We start from the raw sequence: 19265 nt of genomic DNA, 5'->3' as shown, positions 1-19265 counted from the left end.
GAGGGGCTTTGATATGTGGTGATTTGCTGAGGAGAGCGGGTGGCGCCAGATAACTGCCGGCAAGGCACCGTTTGCAGCCTCTGGAGAGAAAGCAAAGTGCCAACGCTGGCCACCCACCAGCCTGCTTTTCTGGGCAATGGCACAGTGTAAGCAGGGGGCTGCACAGCCTGGAAATAGCCCGGGCAGCAGGGAGAGAGACGCGGGTTTCCACCCAAGAGAGGGGACAGCTGAGGAGGAGAAGGGTGGGGGCCCTTGGTGGGCTATTGAGGGGAATACAGGTTCAGGTGCCATGAATGGTGCCACCTGCCAACCCAGTGCCATCGCTGGGGGAGTCGGTGCATCGCTGCACTCGGCTCTGCTCACATGTCCAGGACTGGCACCAGTTAGTGGCTGGAGACCTGAAGAGAGAGTCTCCTTAAACTCCTCTGGTCTGTGTCTGTGCTTTGGGGCAGGCGGCCTCGTTCCCTGCAGGGGGAGGTGTGTATCCAGCCACAGCCCCCCTCTGGCCTCAGGGAGGAGAGGGAAGGATCCCCGACACGCACGCCTGCACCCATGCTGGCTAGCTGGGCAGAGCCAACCCTGCTGCCCAAGGGGCCCGGCTCGATGCAGTGAGAAATCCCCACCTCTGGGGTTTTCCTGCACAGACGCCCACAAAGCCATGCCTTGAGCTCCCCGGCTCAGAGCTGTGCTGAGGGGAGGGGGCGGGAGCTCTGACTGCCGGGGAGCCCCTGGCTACTCCAGTCCCAGCATCTCCCAGCAGGAGGCGCCGTAGGAAATGGCACAGTGGTGCCAGCCCCAGGAGCTAGCGCCAGCCTGTCCCAACTCCAGGTGGGTAAGGCGTAGGGGCAGCAGTTCAAGGAGAGCGTCCAGCTACCCCCGCGCCAGCAGGAGGCGCTGTAGGGAGCAAGGCTAGAGGTGTGAGATGGAGGCGGTGAAGATGGCAATGCATGTGCAGGGGGAACGGGCTTCTGCGTCTGGTGAAGAGGCCGTGTGGCCCCTCTGTTCTGTGCCCCTGCAGGTCGGGTACCTGTTTGATCACCCCGGGACGGTTTTCTTCAGCGTCTTCATGTCCTTCTGGGCCGTGACCTTCCTGGAGTACTGGAAGAGGAAAAGCGCCACGCTGGCTCATCACTGGGACTGCATGGACTTCCAGGAGGAGGAGGTGGTTCCCACGACCATCCATCCACTGTGGTTGGCTCTGCCCAGCTAGCCAGCATGGGTGCAGGCGTGCGTGTCGGGGATCCTTCCCTCTCCTCCCTGAGGCCAGAGGGGGGCTGTGGCTGGATACACACCTCCCCCTGCAGGGAACGAGGCCGCCTGCCCCAAAGCACAGACACAGACCAGAGGAGTTTAAGGAGACTCTCTCTTCAGGTCTCCAGCCACTAACTGGTGCCAGTCCTGGACATGTGAGCAGAGCCGAGTGCAGCGATGCACCGACTCCCCCAGCGATGGCACTGGGTTGGCAGGTGGCACCATTCATGGCACCTGAACCTGTATTCCCCTCAATAGCCCACCAAGGGCCCCCACCCTTCTCCTCCTCAGCTGGCCCCTCTTGGGTGGAAACCCGCATCTCTCTCCCTGCTGCCCGGGCTATTTCCAGGCTGTGCAGCCCCCTGCTTACACTGTGCCATTGCCCAGAAAAGCAGGCTGGTGGGTGGCCAGCGTTGGCACTTTGCTTTCTCTCCAGAGGCTGCAAACGGTGCCTTGCCGGCAGTTATACGGCGCCACCCCGCTCTCCTCAGCAAATCACCACATATCAAAGCCCCTCCTTGTGTCTCCCTCCTTTCTTCTGACAGCTGTGACCCGGGGGCTTTTGCTAGGCCTGGGAGCGGAGAGTGATGGGAGCTGCTGGAGTAGCCCCTATAGCACCCCGACCCCCTATAGCGCCCCCGCCCTTCGAGAAGGCAGCACCCAGGCCGCACACTAGTAACGGCGGCTGGCGGCAGCCTGCGAATTCCTGTGTCTGAGGGCTGGATGTCGGGGGGCAGGGAGGGGGGCAGGGTAGGATGGCAGGGGTCCTCCTCACACACCCCCCCTCCTGCGCTCCCAACCCCAGCCCCACAGACTCACGCGGGCGTGTTGGTTCCCATGGCAACCAGGCCTGCGAGGAAGACCACGGTGCCCACGGCCGCAGCAGGGAGCAGCCAGGCCGTGTAGAAGCCTGCAGAGGGGACGGGCACGTGAGACCAGCCCCCGGAGGAGGGCGACACCGGGCAGGGGAGACCCCCTCCCTCCCCTCTCCATCAAGGGTGGGGCACCAAGACTCCTGAGTTTCACCCCCAGGGCTGATGCCCTGTGTGGCTTGGGGAAAGTCCCTCCCCCGTCCGTGCCTCAGTTTCCTCAGCTGTAAAATGTGGACACGATCCCGCCCCACCTGGCAGGCTGGGGCAGGACTAAGGCACTTGCAGACTCTGCATGGCACCTCGCTCACCCTCTTCCACCCCACGCCCGCCCACGCCCCTGTGAAGCAGGGGCACGGGGCACCAGCCACATGGCACTGCTGGCACTTCGCGGCAGCACCAAGGGAAAGAACCAGGAGACCTGCCCACACGGTCCTGCCCCCCGGCCCTTTCTGTACCAGTCAGGGTGCCGGGAATCTGCCTCTGCCGGCCGGACACCGAGAGCCCTGGGCAGCGCCACCGGGCAGCACAGGCTGGGTGAGCCTGGCTGGGGGCAGAGAGAAGCCCTGGGGCTCTGTGTGTCCAGCAGGCTCCAGGAACAATCCCCGTGATCCCCATCCCAGCCCCAACCTGGCCCCTGGGACGCTGCAGGGGAGGCGCTGGGGGCAGGGGGGCAGAGGCGGACAGAGGAGGAGGAGGTGGGCTCTCACCCAGCCAGGCGAAGTAGATGGCAATCTTCTCCCCGAAGTACTGGCGGATGTGATCCATCGGCTGGTACCGGTACCAGCAGCCCCACTGGGCCCAGAAGCGGTAGAGGACTTGGCGAGGGTTCAGGGCTTCATCGGGGACCTCAGACTCAGGCGTCTCGAAGGGGCCCTGGGTCAAGGCAACAGAGAGGGAGACGGGTCGGCCACCTGCACAGCCAGGGGCGACTGCGGATGGGGCAGGGTCTCTGCAGTGCCCAGGGAGCAGAGCTGCCAACGGCTGCCCGGGACCCCCGCCTAGTGCCGGCTGAATGGCCGCAGTGACCAACCAGGACCTGCAGAGCCAGCAGCTGCCCCCCGGTCCCCACATCCCAGCTCCGGAGGGACGTCTGTGTCCCCGCCCCATCCCAGCTCCAGAGGGACATCTCTCTCCCAGGCCCCCCATCCCAGCTCCAGAAGGACGTCTCTCTCCCAGGCCCCCCATCCCAGCTCCGGAGGGACGTCTGTCCCCACCCCATCCCAGCTCCGGAAGGACGTCTCTCTCCCAGGCCCCCCATCCCAGCTCCGGAGGGACAGCAGCCCACCCGGCAGCCCCTACCTCGTGCAGCGGGAAGGCAGCGCCGTACACCCGCTCGTTCAGCAGCCGGTTGATCCCGATCTCGGCACGTTTCCGCTTCCCGTAGATGGTGCGAGCCAGGATCTCATAGACCTGCCGACCCAAGGAGCGCGGCGCCGTCAGCAAAGTCCACCCTCGCCAGGGCTCACGCGGAGCAGGAACCCAGCAAGTCCCGGCTGGGCGCAGCCCTGTGGAGCTCACACACCTGGACCTTGCACCAGAGCCTTGGGATGCTAATGGGAGCCTTCCCATAGACCTTTCTGGCCCAGCCCCCAGGGCAGGAGCTGCCCACGGCTCTGATGCCCCCACATTCCCCTTGGCTCATGCTAGGTGCAGGGCAGAGGGAGCCTTCCTGACCCTTCCCCAGGCAATCAGCCGTGCCCTGGAGCCTGAGATTGGATTCAAACACACGTCACTGGTTCTAGTGTTTCCCACCAGCTGTGGGGCCTGCGGAGGCTGAAGCACAGAGCTGGGCCCGAAGCCATGAAGGGGGATGATTCTGGGTTGGGGTTTCTACACAGAGCTGGGGGCAGGGTTGGGTCTGGGTGGGGGGTTAAATCAGCCCATTAGAGAGCCAGGGGATTTCGATCTGGCTGCCCACCATGTGATGGGCCCGTGGAGCTGCCTCTAGGGCAACGGGGTTAATTACGGACCTGGGCAGAGCAGGGCTGGGAGTGGGGCAGGCCCCTGAGGTCCCCATGCTCCCTCCACCCTACTCACGATGCGATGTCTCTGCGTGTTGCTGAAGTAGGAGTCCCGGGAGTCGCTGCCCAGGAACCTGGGGGGGATAATCAAACAGCCAGTCGGGCCAGGGGAAGGGAGGCAAGGAGGGAGCTGTGACGAAGTGGGGATGTTCTGGCTGTGCTCTGTGAATGCTGAGTGGGGAGTGCTGGCCTGGGAAGGCTGCAGGGGAGTTGTGCTGGGACTGGCTGCATTGGGGATGGGAGACTTGCCTTGAGGGAGGACACCTGAGCACGGAACATGAGACCCCAGGAAGGGGGCTGGAGGTCGGCCAGGTGACACCTCTGCCCGGAAACTGGACAAAGGACACAAAGGCTGGGGGAGGAGCCGGGGGGAGGCTGAGTGAGAGGGAGTTTCAGTTTGGAGCTGGCTGGGAGACTGGAGGGGAGCCCAGATGGGGCTCTGGTCTCCCAATGCAGCTCTGGCCTCCCTGGCCCCCAGATGGACCTAACTGAGGAGTCCCGAGACTCACTTGTCCAGCTTGGACCTGCGGAAGGCGCAGGTGTAATAGTCCGCGGGCTTGTTGGGGACGTGCTGGTGCAGGGCGTTGGGGATGCAGAGTCTCCTCAGGACCTCGGCGGAGCTGTTCCAGTCCGGGTTGGGCTGGGCCTGCGGTCGGCACAGAGAGCGCGTCAGGGCTGGGGTGGCCAGGGGACCCTCCCAGACCGACAGTCACCTGCAGGCGGAGACGGGGCCAGTCCCCCCACTACTTCCTGCACACGGGGGGCCTAGCAGAGCTGGGGGGCGGGGCTGAGCTAGCAGGGGGCTGCGGGTCGGGGCGCTGGCAGAGCTGGGTGGGGAGCCCAGGGCTGGGAGCCCAGGGCTGGGGTAGGAGGGGGCTGCAGGTCGGGGTTGAGGGGCGCTGGCAGAGCTGGGTGGGGGACCCCAGGGCTGGGGTCGGAGGGGGCTGCGGGTCGGGGTTGGGGGGCGCGCGCAGAGCTGGGTAAGGCGCCCAGGGCTGGGCTAGCAGGGGCTGCGGGTCGGGGTTGACTGGCAGAGCTGGGTGGGAGCCCAGGGCTGGGGTAGCAGGGGCGGCGGGTCGGGGTTGAGGGGCGCTGGCAGAGCTGGGTGGGGAGCCCAGGGCTGGGGTAGGTGGGGGCTGCGGTTCGGGGTTGAGGGGCGCTGGCAGAGCTGGGTGGGAGCCCAGGGCTGGGCTAGCAGGGGCTGCGGGTCGGGCGCTGGCAGAGCTGGGGAGCCCAGGGCTGGGGTAGGGGGGCTGCAGGTCGGGGTTGAGGGGCGCTGGCAGAGCTGGGTGGGAGCCCAGGGCTGGGGTAGGAGGGGCTGCAGGTCGGGTTGAGGGGCGCTGGCAGAGCTGGGTGGGGAGCCCAGGGCTGGGGTAGGAGGGGGCTGCGGGTCGGGGTTGAGGGGCGCTGGCAGAGCTGGGTGGGGAGCCCAGGGCTGGGCTAGCAGGGGCTGCGGGTCGGGGTTGAGGGGCGCGGGCAGCGCTGGGGAGCCCAGGCTGGGGTAGGAGGGGCTGCGGGTCGGGGTTGTGGGGCGCTGGCAGAGCTGGGTGGGGAGCCCAGGGCTGGGGTAGGTGGGGGCTGCGGGTCGGGGTTGAGGGGAGCTGGCAGAGCTGGGTGGGGGAGCCCCGGGCTGGGCTAGCAGGGGGCTGGGGGTCGGGGGTGGGGGGCGCGGGCACCGCGGGGGGGGGAGCCCAGGGCTGGGGTAGGAGGGGGCTGCGGGTCAGGGTTGAGGGGCGCTGGCAGAGCTGCGGGGCGCCCAGGGCTGGGCTAGCAGGGGGCTGCGGGTCGGGGCGCTGGCAGAGCTGGGTGGGGAGCCCAGGGCTGGGGTAGGAGGGGGCTGCGGGTCGGGGTTGAGGGGAGCTGGCAGAGATGCGGGGGGGAGCCCAGGACTGGGCTAGCAGAGGGCAATGGGGGGGCTGGTGGGAGAGCCGCCCCCCCCCCCCGGGTGCACTGACCTGCAGGGGCGCTCGCAGGCACAGCTCCTCGGCGTAGAACACCAGCACGTCCCACGGGGCGCTCAGCTTCAGGTAGTGGATGGTTTTCCGCTCGCTCAGCATCTCCTCCTGCGGGGAAGCAGGAGGGGGCTGAACACGGAGCCCCCAGGGGGGCAGAGCTGCCATGTGCCTGCGTCCAGGGGCTCCAGGCCAGGGTCTGTAGGGCAGGGATGGGACACACGGCCCTGGGGTCAGGCAGGGGACAGCCGCCTTCTCTCCGACTGCTGCATCCTGGGGCCAGCAAGGCCTCGAGAGTCTCCCAATGCACCGTCACCCCAATCAGCCACAGCCAGGCCTGGCTGGAGCCGGGAGGGATGTGGTGGGGGGCCAGGGCCTTGGGAAGGGGGCCATGGCCAGGGCTTGGGTGGGGGATGCAGCAGGGGCCTGGACCCAGTGGGAGAGGGATGGGGTGGGGGCTGGGGCTCGGAGGGGGGGACGCGGGGGGGGGCTCCGGCCGGGTGCGGGGCGGGCCAGGGCGGGGGTGTGACGTTACTGATATGATCTGGGACCATATAGAACATGGTTGCAACCAAGGTCCTGTAGTGGCACCAAATCTTATGTAAAGGATCATATAAGGTGTCTAAGACCAGGCTATGGGTGGCTGGTTATGATTATGGTGTCTGGGTGCATGTGTCATTTTGTAGTTGAAGTTATGAGTATTGGCTCTGTACTGTCTGTATTTCAAATTTGTGCTGTGTTTCTGGTGGTGTTAGCCCTGCCTAGCCTGCTTGAGGGCCCATTAAGGACCATCAGCTACACAACTGACCCATGGAGAGGAGGCAGACACGCCTTGTGACTCAGCAAAGTGCAGGGACTTGCCCAGGTGACTCCAGACTCCATTTTGCTGTAAAGCCTCTAAAAGGCTGATGCCTCATCTCCATCTGGTCTTCAATCCTGCTTCTTACCTCTGGAGGGACTTTGCTACAAACTGAAGCTCTGCACAAGGGACTGATGGCCCATCCCAGCGGGGGATGTTCCAGAGACTTGATTTAAACCTGCAGTTTATTCCATCACTGCTACAAGCCTGAACCAAGAACTTTGCCATCACTGTATGTGATTGATTCCATGTAACCAGTTCTAGCTCTCAGCTCTACCTTGTTCCCTTTATGAATAAACCCTTAGATTTTAGATTCTAAAGGATTGGCAACAGCGTGATTTGTGGGTAAGATCTGATGTGTATATTGACCTGGGTCTGGGGCTTGGTCCTTTGGGATCGAGGGAACCATTTTCTTTTATTGGGGTGTTGGTTTTCATAACCATTCATCCCCAGGACGAGTGCACTGGTGGTGATACTGGGAGACTGGAGTGTCTAAGGAAATTCCTTGTGTGACTTGTGGTTAGCCAGTGGGGTGAGACCGAAGTCCTCTCTGTCTGGCTGGTTTGGTTTGCCTTAGAGGTGGAAACCCCCAGCCATGGGCTGTGACTGCCCTGTTTGAGCAATTGGTCCTGAATTGGCACTCGCAGTTGGGTCCCGCCAGAACCGCATCGTCACAGGGGGCCTGGGGGTGGAGGGACATGGCAGGGACCTTGGGTTGCCAGGCGAAACGCCCCGTCACAAAGGGACCCTGGTGACTCCGGTCGGCGGCACAACCGGGGCCCGGGGCTAAGGCAGGCTCCCTGCCTGCCCAGAATTCACACGGCCCCCAGGTCCCTGCAGCTCCTAGGCACATGGGCGGCCAGGGAGGCTCCATGCGCTGCCCCTGACCCTAATGCCGGCTCTGCAGCTCCCATTGGCTGGGAACCACGATGAACCCCGCAGCCCCCTCTTGCACCCAAACTCCCTCCCACAGCCCTCACCTCTACCCCCTGCCCCAGCCCAGAGCCCCTCCTGCACCCCAAACTCCTCATCCCCAGACCCACCCCAGAGCCTGCATCTCAACCCCTGTACCCTAATCCCCAGCCCAGTTAAAGTGAATGAGGGTGGGAGAGAGCAAGCGATGGAGGGGGGGGATGAAGTGAGTTGGGGCGGGGCCTCAGAGAAGGGGCGGGGCATGGGTGGGGCCTCGGAGGAGGGGCGGGGATGCTGGGTTTTGTGTGATTAGAAAGTTGGCAACCCGACGCGGCAGGGAGCTAGGGGGTGGGGGAGGGACATGGAAGGGACCTGGGGCGGGGAGGGACACAGCAGGGCCCGGGGCCCAGGAGGGATGCGGCCGGGACCGGAGGAGGGAGGCACATACCGGGGCCCACGGTATAAGTCTCTCCTCTCACCTTCTCCATCAGCAGCCCGGCATTTCTCAGGTTGTTGAGGAACTTCCTCCTCCAGTGCTCGTGGTGCCCGCGTGGCCGGTCGCCTCTGGCCTCGTGAGCCGCCAGCGTCCCCCTCCTCTTCTTCGGGGGCCGCACCTTCTCCTCCCACACCAGCACGAAGTCTGCGGGGGCGAAGGGGAGGGGCTGCGGTCCGGCCTTGCAGCGGGCCAGGGCTGGGAGCCTCCGCAGGGCCGGGAGCAGCAGCGAAACTCACCGTGATCATAAAACACCCAGACCACGCACAGGATGGGCGCGGGGGCGGGGAGACAGCAGCCCTAGGGCCCTAGAGTGGGGGGGGGGGCCACACTCGCCACCACCGCCCCCTGCTGGAGGGAACATCAGCCCCACTCTGGCACATGCAGCCCACCAGCTGGGGCGCCTCACCGCTAGCCTCAGCGGAGATTCCCCGGGCACTGCAGCGGGCGTGGCCTCGGGCTCTGCAGCGGGACGCCCGCAGGCGAACGGGAAGCCCCTGCAGCCGCAGCCCACAGGGGTGAGCAGGGCCCTGGGGAGGGAGGGAGCCTCGTTAACGTGGCCAAGCAAGGGGCTTTGGATCATTTCATTACTGCTCTGGACAATGTACGTTAGCCAGTGGAACTCTCTGCCACATGATGATGCCGAGGAAAAGAGATTTAGGGAGCACATGTTCGCAGAGCAAGGAGGGTCATGGGGCTGGGACGCAGGAGATGGAGGGTCACTTCTTGGCTCTGCTAGTGACCCCCTGGGTGTCCTTGGGAGAGTCACTTGCTCTTCGTGCCTCTGTCTGAGGCAACGAGCATCTCTGTGCCCAGCCCCCGGCACAGCCCGGGAGGCCCGTTGGCAGTTGGCACAATGCAAAGGCGCGCCAAGGCTGCTCGACGGCAGACTGCAGAGGGCAGTGACGTAGGGTGGCTTAGGGTCGCCCCCAGACTGCACCGGGCCCAGCTCACACAGCCAGAGAGGGACGTACCCACGCAGCCACCCGCTCCCAGCTCCTCCCAGACAGAGGCCCGGGGAGCTGCCGAGGGGCAGGGCAGGGCAAGGGGCGCTCACCGATCTTGGTTTGCCCATCTCGGAAGTAGTTGCCCCTGAGGTTGGGGCTGTAGCCTTCGTCACCATGCACGTAGATGGGATCGTCCTCGTCCTCTTCATCCTGCAGCCGGGAAACAAACGAGACGGGGGGCAGGGGAGAACCGTGCAGCTCCCGCGCCCCGGGCCAGCCTCGCCCCCGCGCCCCAGCTCGGATTCGTTGGGTCGGTGGGGGGGAGCAGGGGAATGTTTCAGTGCCCAGGAAACCGAGAGGAGAACCTAGAGCCAGATGGGCTGCTTCACCCCACGGCCCTGCCGGTGCCCCTCAGTCCCGACCCGCAGCCCCCTGCTATCCCATCCCTGGGCTCCCCCCCCCAGCACTGCCAGTGCCCCTCAATCCTGACCCACAGCCCCTGCTATCCCAGCCCTGGGCTCACCCCCGCCCCCCACAGCCCTGCTGGTACCCCTCAGTCCCGACCCGCAGCCCTCCACTATCCCAGCCCTGGGCTCATCCCTCCCTCCTCACAGAGCACTGCCGGTGCCCCTCAGTCCTGACTTCCAGCCCCCCGCTATCCCAGCCCTGGGCTCCCCCCCCCCCCCACAGCCCTGCTGGTGTCCCTCAATCCTGACCCGCAGCCCCCGGCTATCCCAGCCCCAGACTCCCCCCGGCCACGGTTCCGCAGATGCACTACAGGGCACCAGCTATCCTGAAGGCCAAACCTTCGCCTCGCTTACGGCTCTGGGTCTGTTCGGAGTCCCCCACCCCTCCACCGCAGGGACGCCGACTCCATTAGCTCCAGGGGAAACCAGCACACGGAACGAGCGAGGAACCAGGCTCTGCCGGGGATTCCCGCCCAGGGCTGGGCTCTAACCGGGCAGCCCCTGAGCTGCAAGGACCCCCCCAGTTCCCTCCTCCTCCAGCTCCCGCTGCTCCCCGTCCAGCCAGGACAGTGGCTGAAATGGCCCCAGTAACGGACCGCGGGAGCTTTGCAGAGGCCTGGCCCAGAGCAGCCACAGACTCGGCCCAGAGCCGCGGTTCTCAACCTCTTAGCCATTGTGGGCTGCAGCCACCCAGTGCAGACACTACCCGGCGGCCCGGTGTGCTGATGGGGCTGAGAACCGCTGGCCTAGGAGAGGGGCCCAACTGGGACTAGAAACCCACCTGCCCCAGGGCAGCGGCAGGGCTGGGACTCAGCGTCTGGAATGAGGCAGGGGAAGGGGAGGGTTGGATTACGGGGGGTTGGGCAGCTCCCCTCTGCCCCCCAAACTCCTGCCGGGATTCTACCATGAGCTCGGGGACGTGGGAAGAGCCGCAGCTTGTGAAACGGACGGACCCCCCCCACCCCAGCCCCCAGAACTCAGCACCACCAGGGCGGCGGCGCCATGGATTCACCCACGGCCAGTCATGCCTGACTAACCTAATTGCCTTCTATGAGGAGATAACTGGGTCTGTGGGTGAGGGAAAGCAGTGGATGTGTTATTCCTTGACTCTAGCAAAACTTTTGATATGGTCTCCACAGTATTCTTGCCAGCAAGTTAAAGAACTGTGGGCTGGATGATTGGACTATAAGGTGGATAGAAATCTGGCTAGATCGTCAGGCTCAACAGGTAGTGATCAACGGCTCCATGTCTAGTTGGCAGCCCGTTTCAAGTGGAGTGCCCCAAGAGTCGGTGCTGGGGCCGGTTTTGTTCAATATCTTCATTAACGATCTGGAGGATGGCATGGACTGCACTCTCAGCAAGTTTGCTGATGACACTAAACTTGGAGGAGTGGTAGATACAGTGGAGGGTAGGGATAGGATACAGAGGGACCTAGATAAAGAAACCTGATGAGGTTCAACAAGGAGAAGTGCAGAGTCCTGCACTTAGGACGGAAGAATCCCATTCACTGTTACAGACTAGAGACCGAATGGCTAGGAAGCAGTTCTGCAGAAAAGGACCTAGGAGTTACAGTGGACGAGAAGTTGGATATGAGTCGACAGTGTGGCCTTGTTGCCAAGAAGGCTAATGGCACTTTGGGCTGTATAAATAGGGGCATAGCCAGCAGATCGAGGGATGTGATCATTCCTCTATTTGACATTGGTGAGGCCTCATCTGGAGTACTGTGTCCAGTTTGGGGCCCCACAGTACAAGAAGGATGTGAAAAATTGGAAAGAGTCCAGCGGAGAGCAACAAAAATGATTAGGGGGCTGGAGCACATGACTTATGAGGAGAGGCTGAGGAAACTGGGATTGTTTAGTCTGCAGAAGAGATGAATGAGCAGGGGATTTGATAGCTGCTTTCAACTACCTGAAAGGGGGTTCCAGAGAGGATGGATCTAGACTGTTCTCAGTGGTACCCAATGACAGAACAAGGAGTAATGGTCTCAAGTTGCAGTGTGGGAGGTTTAGGTTGGATATCAGGAAAAAACTTTTTCACTCACAGAGTGGTGAAGCACTGGAATGGGTTTCCTAGGGAGGTGGTGGAATCTCCTTCCTTAGAGGTTTTTAAGGTCAGGCTTGACAAAGCCCTGGCTGGGATGCTTTAGTTGGGAATTGGTCCTGATTTGAGCAGGGGGTTGGGCTAGATACCTCCTGAGGTCCCTTCCAACCCTGATATTCTATGATTCTATGACTTCTGCGGGGGGAGGCATGCTGGACAGCGCCAAGGATTGGGGAGACAACCAGGTGTGAGCCCAGGGTGCAGAGAGAGCTGGGGGAGGGTCTGTGTGTCTGTAACACTTCCCTGTCCACTCCCACAGATGGAGTCCAAGAGAGATAGGAAGGAGAGGACGAGAACCCCAGTACTAAAGAAAAATAAGGTGCATCCTAGCTGGACCTGGGGCTCTGTGGGGTTAATACCAGTGGAAGGGACAAGAGTCTCTTGTGCAGCGTGACTATGCTGGGTGCAGGAGCAGTGGGGTGCTTTCCAATTGTAGCTGTGACAACATCATGCAAAGGGGGTTCAGGGTAAGCCCTGGGGTGTGGGTGATGCGAGAAGGAGAGCCTAGCCATCACGGCAGATTGTGATGATAACTTTGTTTTTCCTCTTGTGTTGTGTTTGGCACCAAGGGGAAAGAAATGTGGGGTGGAGAGGGAGGGGAAGAGGGGAAAGAGTCCAGCCCAGTGGTGAGATGGAAAACGAGTGAGAGCAGAAGCGTTGTTGATGCCAGGCAAGACAATCACCAACGAAATCATGCTGCCCGAGCATGGTGAGATTTTCCCAGGGCCCCCCGAGTTGCCCGAGGCCCCTGGGCATGGGCCCCCTGTGCGTTAAGCCGCCACTGCAATGGCTGCAGGGCTCAGGATACCGCTTCCCAGCATGCCTGGAATGCCGGGCGGAGACGGAACATGCGGGGAGCTACTACCAGAGCCAATCAGAAGTCAGTGAGCCAATCAGAAGTTAGCGCTCGGAGACAAAGGGGTCAGTTTACATTTGGTTATTGGCTGTTGGGGGAGTGGAGCAGAGGGAGCCAATCAGAAGCCAGTGCTCGGAGACAAAGGGGTTGGTTTCCATTCGGTTGTTGGCGGAGTGGAGCTGAGGGAGACGCGTCACAGCCTGGGAGGTGCCCATTGACACTCAGACCGAAGACCCGGTAAGAATCCCTTTTGCTTGTTTTCCTTGTGAATTTCAAGCCGGCCAAGGAGCACAGGGCAGCATCAGCCCCTAGAGAACTGATACTCAACTCCCATTCTGCTGCGCAGGGGCTGGGAGGGAGCTGGTTGGGGCGGGTCGGGCCCCTTGTCAATGCTGTGATTGTTGATGGGTTACTAGTCTAGTTGCTCCTGTTCTTTCCTTAACCCCAGGCCTTTCTTCCTCTGCCCAATAAGCTCCTCACTTGTTGTGTTGTTACTGGGAGATTGTGATAGATTTGTACCCTTGTGCCTGGATGACAATCCTAGTCTGTTATTGGGCACCAAACACTTCCCCAGGGCACAGCAGCCCTTGTGACTCAGGCACTAGGAGGGGCCCCCTGGGGTGGAGTCAGCAGGGGCCAAGAGAGTCCTGCACTTCGACGGAAGAATCCCATGCACCGTTACAGGCTGGGAACCGCCTGGCTAAGCAGCAGTTCTGCAAAAAAGGACCTGGGGATTACAGTGGACAAGAAACTAGATATGAGTCAGCAGTGTGCTCTTGTTGCCAAGAAGGCTAATGGCATTTTGGGCTGTATAAGTAGACGCATTGCCAGCAGATCAAGGGACGTGATCATTCCCTCTATTCGACATTGGTGAGGCCTCATGTGGAGTACTGTGTTCAGTTTTGGGCCCCACACTACAAGAAGGATGTGGAGAAATTGGAAAGAGTCCAGCGGAGGGCAACAAAAATGATTAGGGGGCTGGAGCACATGACTTATGAGGAGAGGCTGAGGGAACTGGGATTGTTTAGTCTGCAGAAGAGAAAAGTGAGGGGGGATTTGATAGCAGCTTTCAATTACCTGAAGGGGGGTTCCAAAGAGGATGGAGCTCAGCTGTTCTCAGTGGTGGCAGATGACAGAACAAGGAGCAATGGTCTCAAGTTGCAGTGGGGGAGGTCTAGGTTGGATGTTAGGAAACACTATTTCACTAGGAGGATGGTGAAGCACTGGAATGGGTTCCCTAGGTGGAATCTCCATCCTCAGAGGTTTTTAGGGCCCGGCTTGACAAAGCCCTGGCCGGGATGATTAAGTTGGGGTTGGTCCTGCTTTGAGCAGGGGGTTGGACTAGATACCTCCTGAGGTCCCTTCCAACCCTGAGATTCTATGATTCTAAGGACCCAGGTTCCATTCCCCCTGAGGCAAGACAGGCCCATTGCTGAGAGGCTTTGTTGCCCCAGACTCACGGCTGCTCCCTGCTCAGTTCCAGGATGGACGTGCTGAGAAGGTATCTCAGGAGGAAGGTGGCCCCGGAGCCAGAGGGGACCAGCTGCCAGCGTCCCCAGACAGAGAGCTGCCCCTCCATCCGCATGGCATGGGAAGCAGGCCCCGGCCACCCCAGGAGATGGTCCTGCTCGGCCTTGCTCACTGGGAGGAAACCAGCCCCCAGGGCTGGTGCTGAGCAGAGAGAGACAACATCCAGGCCGAGATGGAGGTGGCCTAAGTTCAATCTGGGCAGGCAGGACTCAGCCCATGGCAGGAGCCAGGCAACGCAGCTCTGGGTTTGCTTCTGCTGGAAGGCCTGCCCTCATCCCAGCTGTGTGGGCCAGCAGGAGGCATTCCCAGGGCAGGAGCTGGGGGATCGCTGCCTCAGCTGCTTAACTGTTGCCGGAGAGGAGAGCAGCTACTCTCTGGAGGTTCTCTGCAACACGGAGGCTGAGTGGTCCTCCACTGCAGGTGAGGAGACCCTGGGCATGGGGAGGAGCAAGGGCCATTAACACCCAGTCGCTCTGTCCCAGTCATTGTGGGGATCCCAGCCCAGGGGTCTGGCCAGAGCCACGTGAGCTCAATGACATCAGCGGGAGTTGCAGAGCCACCCCCTGCAATGGGGCATGGGGGGAGCTTCTGGGAAGTGGGTCCCTGATGATTTGGAGCAACTCCCAGGGAGGATGGGACAGTGAAGGGCCCACTCTGCCATGGGGCCACAGGGCTGAGGGTCTATGGGAGGGGCAGTGTGGGGAACTCTCTGCCATGGGTCATTGGGGCTGAGGGGTCTGTGGACGGGGCAGTGTGGGGATCTCTCTGCAATGGGTCCTGGGGCTGAGGGGTGTGAGAGGGACACTGTGGGGATCTCTCTGCCTTTCGATGCTTACATGGGAGGGAGAAACATTAAATCTGCTCTCCCCATCCTTTCTCACCCCTGTCCTTCCTCTTCCCCCCTCCCCAGCAAGAGTCACCCTCTGCCCTTGTCTCTCTGATGCAGAGACCCCCACAGACCAGTCAGAGAAGGACTTTGCCCCTGAGGAAAAGACAGAGGAGGATGAAGACCCTGACACAGAAAGAGAGGAAGAGGAGGAAGATCTAAAGACAGAGGAGGAGGAGAAGCAGGAAGAGCAAGTCCTGATTAGTGAAAAAGAGGAGGAGGTGGAGGAGCTAGTGATGAAAGAGGAGAACATTACCACTGAGGAGGAGGAAGACCTGGACACAGAGGAGAAGGGGGAGGAGGAAATATCTATAGAAGAGAACAAGGAGGAGGATGAGAACCTGTTTGCAGAAAAGGAAGAAGAGGAGGAGAATGTGTCTGCAGAAAAGGAAGAAGAGGAGGAGGAGGGGGGGGATGTGTCTGAAGAGAAGGAAGAGGAGAATCTGACTACAGAAGAGGAAAAGGAGGAGGAGAACTTGTTTGCAGAAGAGGAAGAAGAGGAGGAGGAGGGGGGGGATGTGTCTGAAGAGAAGGAAGAGGAGAATCTGACTACAGAAGAGGAAAAGGAGGAGGAGAACTTGTTTGCAGAAGAGGAAGAAGAGGAGGAGGAGGAGGAAGAGAACGTGTCTGCAGCAGAGGAAAGGAGGAGGAGGAGAATGTGTCTGCAGCAGAGGAAAGGGGAGGAGGAGAATGTGTCTGCAGCAGAGGAGAGGAGGAGGAAGAGAACTTGTCAGCAGAAGAGGAGGAGGAGGACCTCTGCACAGAAGAGGAAGAGGACTTGATCACTGAGAAGGAGGAGGAAGAAGAAGGTAAAGGAAGAGGAAGAAAGGAACACCTGATCATGGAGCAAAAGGAAGAAGAGAAGGACCTGGCCATGGAGCAGGAAGAGGAGCACCTGCCTGTGGAGGAAGAGGAAGAGGACCTGGCCACAGGAGTGGAGCACCTGGCCATGGAGCAGGAGGAAGAGGAGGAGGACCTGGCTCCAGAGGAGAAAGAGGAAGACCTGGCCATGGAGAAGGACCAGGCCACAGAGGAGGACAAGGAGGATCTGGGTCAGGAGGAGGAGAAGGGAGAGGACCTGGCAATGGAGGAGGACGAGGATGTGGCCATGCAGGGGGAAGAAGAAGAGGCGGAAGAAGAGGTAGAGGACCTGACTATAGACTAGGAGGACCCAGGAATGGAGGAGGATGAGGATGTGCCGATGCAGGGGGAAGAAGAAGAGAAGGAGGTGGACCTGGCAATGGAAGAGTAGGAGCAAGAGGACCTGGCCAGAGAGGAAGATGAGAAGGAGGAGAACCTGGCCACGGAGAAGGAGCAGGAGGAAGAGGACCTGACCAGAGAAGAGGACGAGGAGGAAAAGGAGGAGGAGAACCTGGCCACAGAGGAGAGGGAGGATCTGGCCAGAGAGGAGGAAGTGGAGGAGGGGGAGGACCTGGCCATGGGAATGGAGCACGTGGTCATGGAGAAGAAAGCAGAAGAGGACGACTTGGATGAGGAGGAGGATAAGGAGGGCAAAGCCAAGTCCTCCTCCACCTCCATGGCCAATTCCTCCTTGCCCAGATGCATAATCCATTCCCATTGCCAGACTCTTGCCCGCGGTGACAATGAAGGAGCAGGAGAACTTCTGGGCTGCACAGTCGGGTGTCACGGGACGTCTGTGGGAGCCATTGACAGTGTGTTCTGTGTGGGCCATTTTCCTTCTCTGACCCAGGGGTTCTCTGCTCCCAGAATCTCAGCCAGGGAGGCCACCCTGCAGAATATGGCCCCGCAGTTTGGTGATGGGCTGCAGGAGTCACCACGTAGCTGTGCAGCAGCCATAGCACCTGCATTGACCAGGGACCAAAACCTGCAGCCCTCACAGCCCAGGCTGCCCCCATGGATGGCAATGGGAGTGTAGCCTGGGCAACTAGCTGCTGGGCCAGGGCATATAGAGAGGACTCAGAGATGCAGCAAACCAGTGGGCAGAGAAGTGAAGGAAGTAAGGGAAAGAGGAGAGCGAGGAGATCGGGGGAGCTGCTGCAGTCAAGGGACCCCAGCCAGAAGAGAGAAGCTGGGTGGGTTAGACACACAAAGTCCTGCATCTTGGCAGGGGTTAGACTAGATGAACCTTGCCAGAGGCGGCGAGTTATATGGGCCTGTGGTGCCCGGGCTCCAGCAAATTCAGGGCCTCGAGGGGCCCGGCTCCACCAATGTTCAGGGCAGGGTTTCTCCCCCAGCCCGACCTGCCACTCCCACGTGCCACCCCCAGAGCATCCCCCGGCCCTGCCTGCCACCCCCACGTGCCTCCCCCAAGCGTCTCTGCCTGCCCCCTGCATCTCCACACTGTGCTCCCTCACTGGCCGCTGCCACTGCAGGCTACAGGGGAGCGGCGCTGGGGGCAGGCTGAGGCGGCTGCTGCGCCTGTGGAAGTAGGAGGCGCATGGCAGCCTCCCCGCCCCCACCAGGTGACTCCAAGTCGAATCTGAGGGGAGGGGCTTATCCCGGTTGGACCTCCTGAGCAGCAGCCTGGTGGGGCCTGGGTGAGTGTCTTGTCCCTGGGGGGAATCCTCCCCTCTGGCCCCCCACCCCAGCCCCAGGGCAGCCTTCCTGCTGCACCCCAAACGCCTCATCCCTGGCCCAGACCCACACCCTGCACCCCCTCCTGCACCCCAACGCCCTGTCCCAGCCCAGAGCCTGCACCCAACACTCAAACCCCCTCTCACACCCAGCCCCCCAAACCCCCTCCTGCACCCCAAACTCCTGTCCCATCCCAGACTCTGCACCCAGCCCCCAAGCCCCCTCCTGCACCCCAACCCCCTGTCCCAGCCCAGACCCTGCACCTAGCACCCAAACCCCCTCCTAGAGCTTGTGCCCCCTTCTGCACCCAACCCCCAACCCCCTGTCCCAGCCCAGACCCTGCACCCAGCACCCAAACTCCCTCGTTTGTACCCTTTTCTGCTCCCAAACCCCAACCCCTGTCCCAGCCCAGACCCTGCACCTAGCACCCAAACCCCTCCTGCACCCCAACCCCCTGTCCCAGCCCAGACCCTGCACCCAGAACCCAAACCCCTCCTAGAGCTTGTACCCCTTCTGCTCCCAAACCCCAAACTCCTGTCCCAGCCCAGACCCTGCACCCAGCCCCCAAGCCCCCTCCTGCACCCCACCCCCCTGTCCCAGCCCAGACCCTGCACCTAGCACCCAAACCCCTCCTGCACCCCAACCCCTGTCCCAGCCCAGACCCTGCACCCAGAACCCAAACTCCCTCCTAGAGCTTGTACCCCTTCTGCTCCCAAACCCCAAACCCCTGTCCCAGCCCAGACCCTGCACCCAGCCCCAAGCCCCCTCCTGCACCCCAACCCCTGTCCCAGCCCAGACCCTGCACCTAGCACCCAAACCCCTCCTGCACCCCACCCCCTGTCCCAGCCCAGACCCTGCACCCAGAACCCAAACTCCCTCCAAGAGCATGGACCCAATTCTGCTCCCAAAACCCCAACCCCAGACCCAGCCCCGACCCTGCACCCAGCACCCCTCCTGCACCCCAACCCCTGTCCCAGCCCAGACCCTGCACCCAGCACCCAAACCCCTCCTGCACCCCAACCCCTGTCCCAGCCCAGACCCTGCACCCAGCACCCAAACCCCTCCTGCACCCCAACCCCCTGTCCCAGCCCAGACCCTGCACCCAGCCCCCAAACTCCCTCCCAGAGCGTGTACCCCCTTCTGCACCCAACCCCCAACCCCCTGTCCCAGCCCAGACCCTGCACCCAGCACCCAAACTCCCTCCCAGAGCCTACACCCCAAACCCCCTTCTTCACCCAAACACCCTCCCTGGACCTTGCAGTGCCTTCTAACCTGATGGGTCTATAATTCTTTGATTCTAGCATCTGTCACCTCAAAAGAAGGGCTGGCGTGTCTGGATTTCCTCCGCATCCTCTGCAGTGAAGACAGAAGCAAGGAACTTTTTTAGCTTCGCCGCAGTGGCCTGGTCTTCCTGGAGTGCTCCTTTAGCACCGATTGCCTAGTGGCTTTGCTGACCGTTTGGCAGACTTCCTGCATCCCATGGACCCCCTCCGAGCGTCACACCGCCCAAGGCCCCGCCCCCGAGCGTCACCCAAGCCCCGCCCCCCGAGCGGCGCCCCGCCC

The 19265-nt window shown here is 61.8% G+C and overlaps 2 protein-coding genes and 1 long non-coding RNA gene across 3 annotated transcripts in view; 2 read left to right on the top strand and 1 right to left on the bottom strand.

The window, feature by feature from the left end:
• The window catches only part of LOC120385157 (anoctamin-7-like), a 39071-nt gene that overhangs the window by 18896 nt on the left and 910 nt on the right, over positions 1 to 19265 (top strand). The window lies entirely within an intron of this gene.
• On the bottom strand, positions 930 to 19094 carry LOC120385158 (anoctamin-7-like). The gene is made up of 10 exons (XM_039504281.1): positions 19014 to 19094; positions 9418 to 9517; positions 8347 to 8507; positions 6100 to 6207; positions 4654 to 4790; positions 4161 to 4218; positions 3423 to 3533; positions 2831 to 2996; positions 2071 to 2161; positions 930 to 1098 (listed from the first exon to the last, which is right to left on the bottom strand). Exons 1-10 carry the CDS (start codon positions 19050 to 19052, stop codon positions 1065 to 1067), a joined length of 1005 nt encoding a protein of 334 aa, XP_039360215.1. The 5' UTR covers positions 19053 to 19094; the 3' UTR covers positions 930 to 1064.
• On the top strand, positions 12771 to 15230 carry LOC120385167. The gene is made up of 3 exons (XR_005589316.1): positions 12771 to 12967; positions 14208 to 14680; positions 15171 to 15230. It is a non-coding gene; the product is annotated as an uncharacterized LOC120385167 (long non-coding RNA).

This window comes from Mauremys reevesii, linkage group 17 (genome assembly GCF_016161935.1).
Source record: "Mauremys reevesii isolate NIE-2019 linkage group 17, ASM1616193v1, whole genome shotgun sequence".
Taxonomy (NCBI): domain Eukaryota; kingdom Metazoa; phylum Chordata; order Testudines; family Geoemydidae; genus Mauremys; species Mauremys reevesii.
Note: the sequence above shows the minus strand (reverse complement) of the source record. Positions and strands in the feature narration are given on the sequence as shown.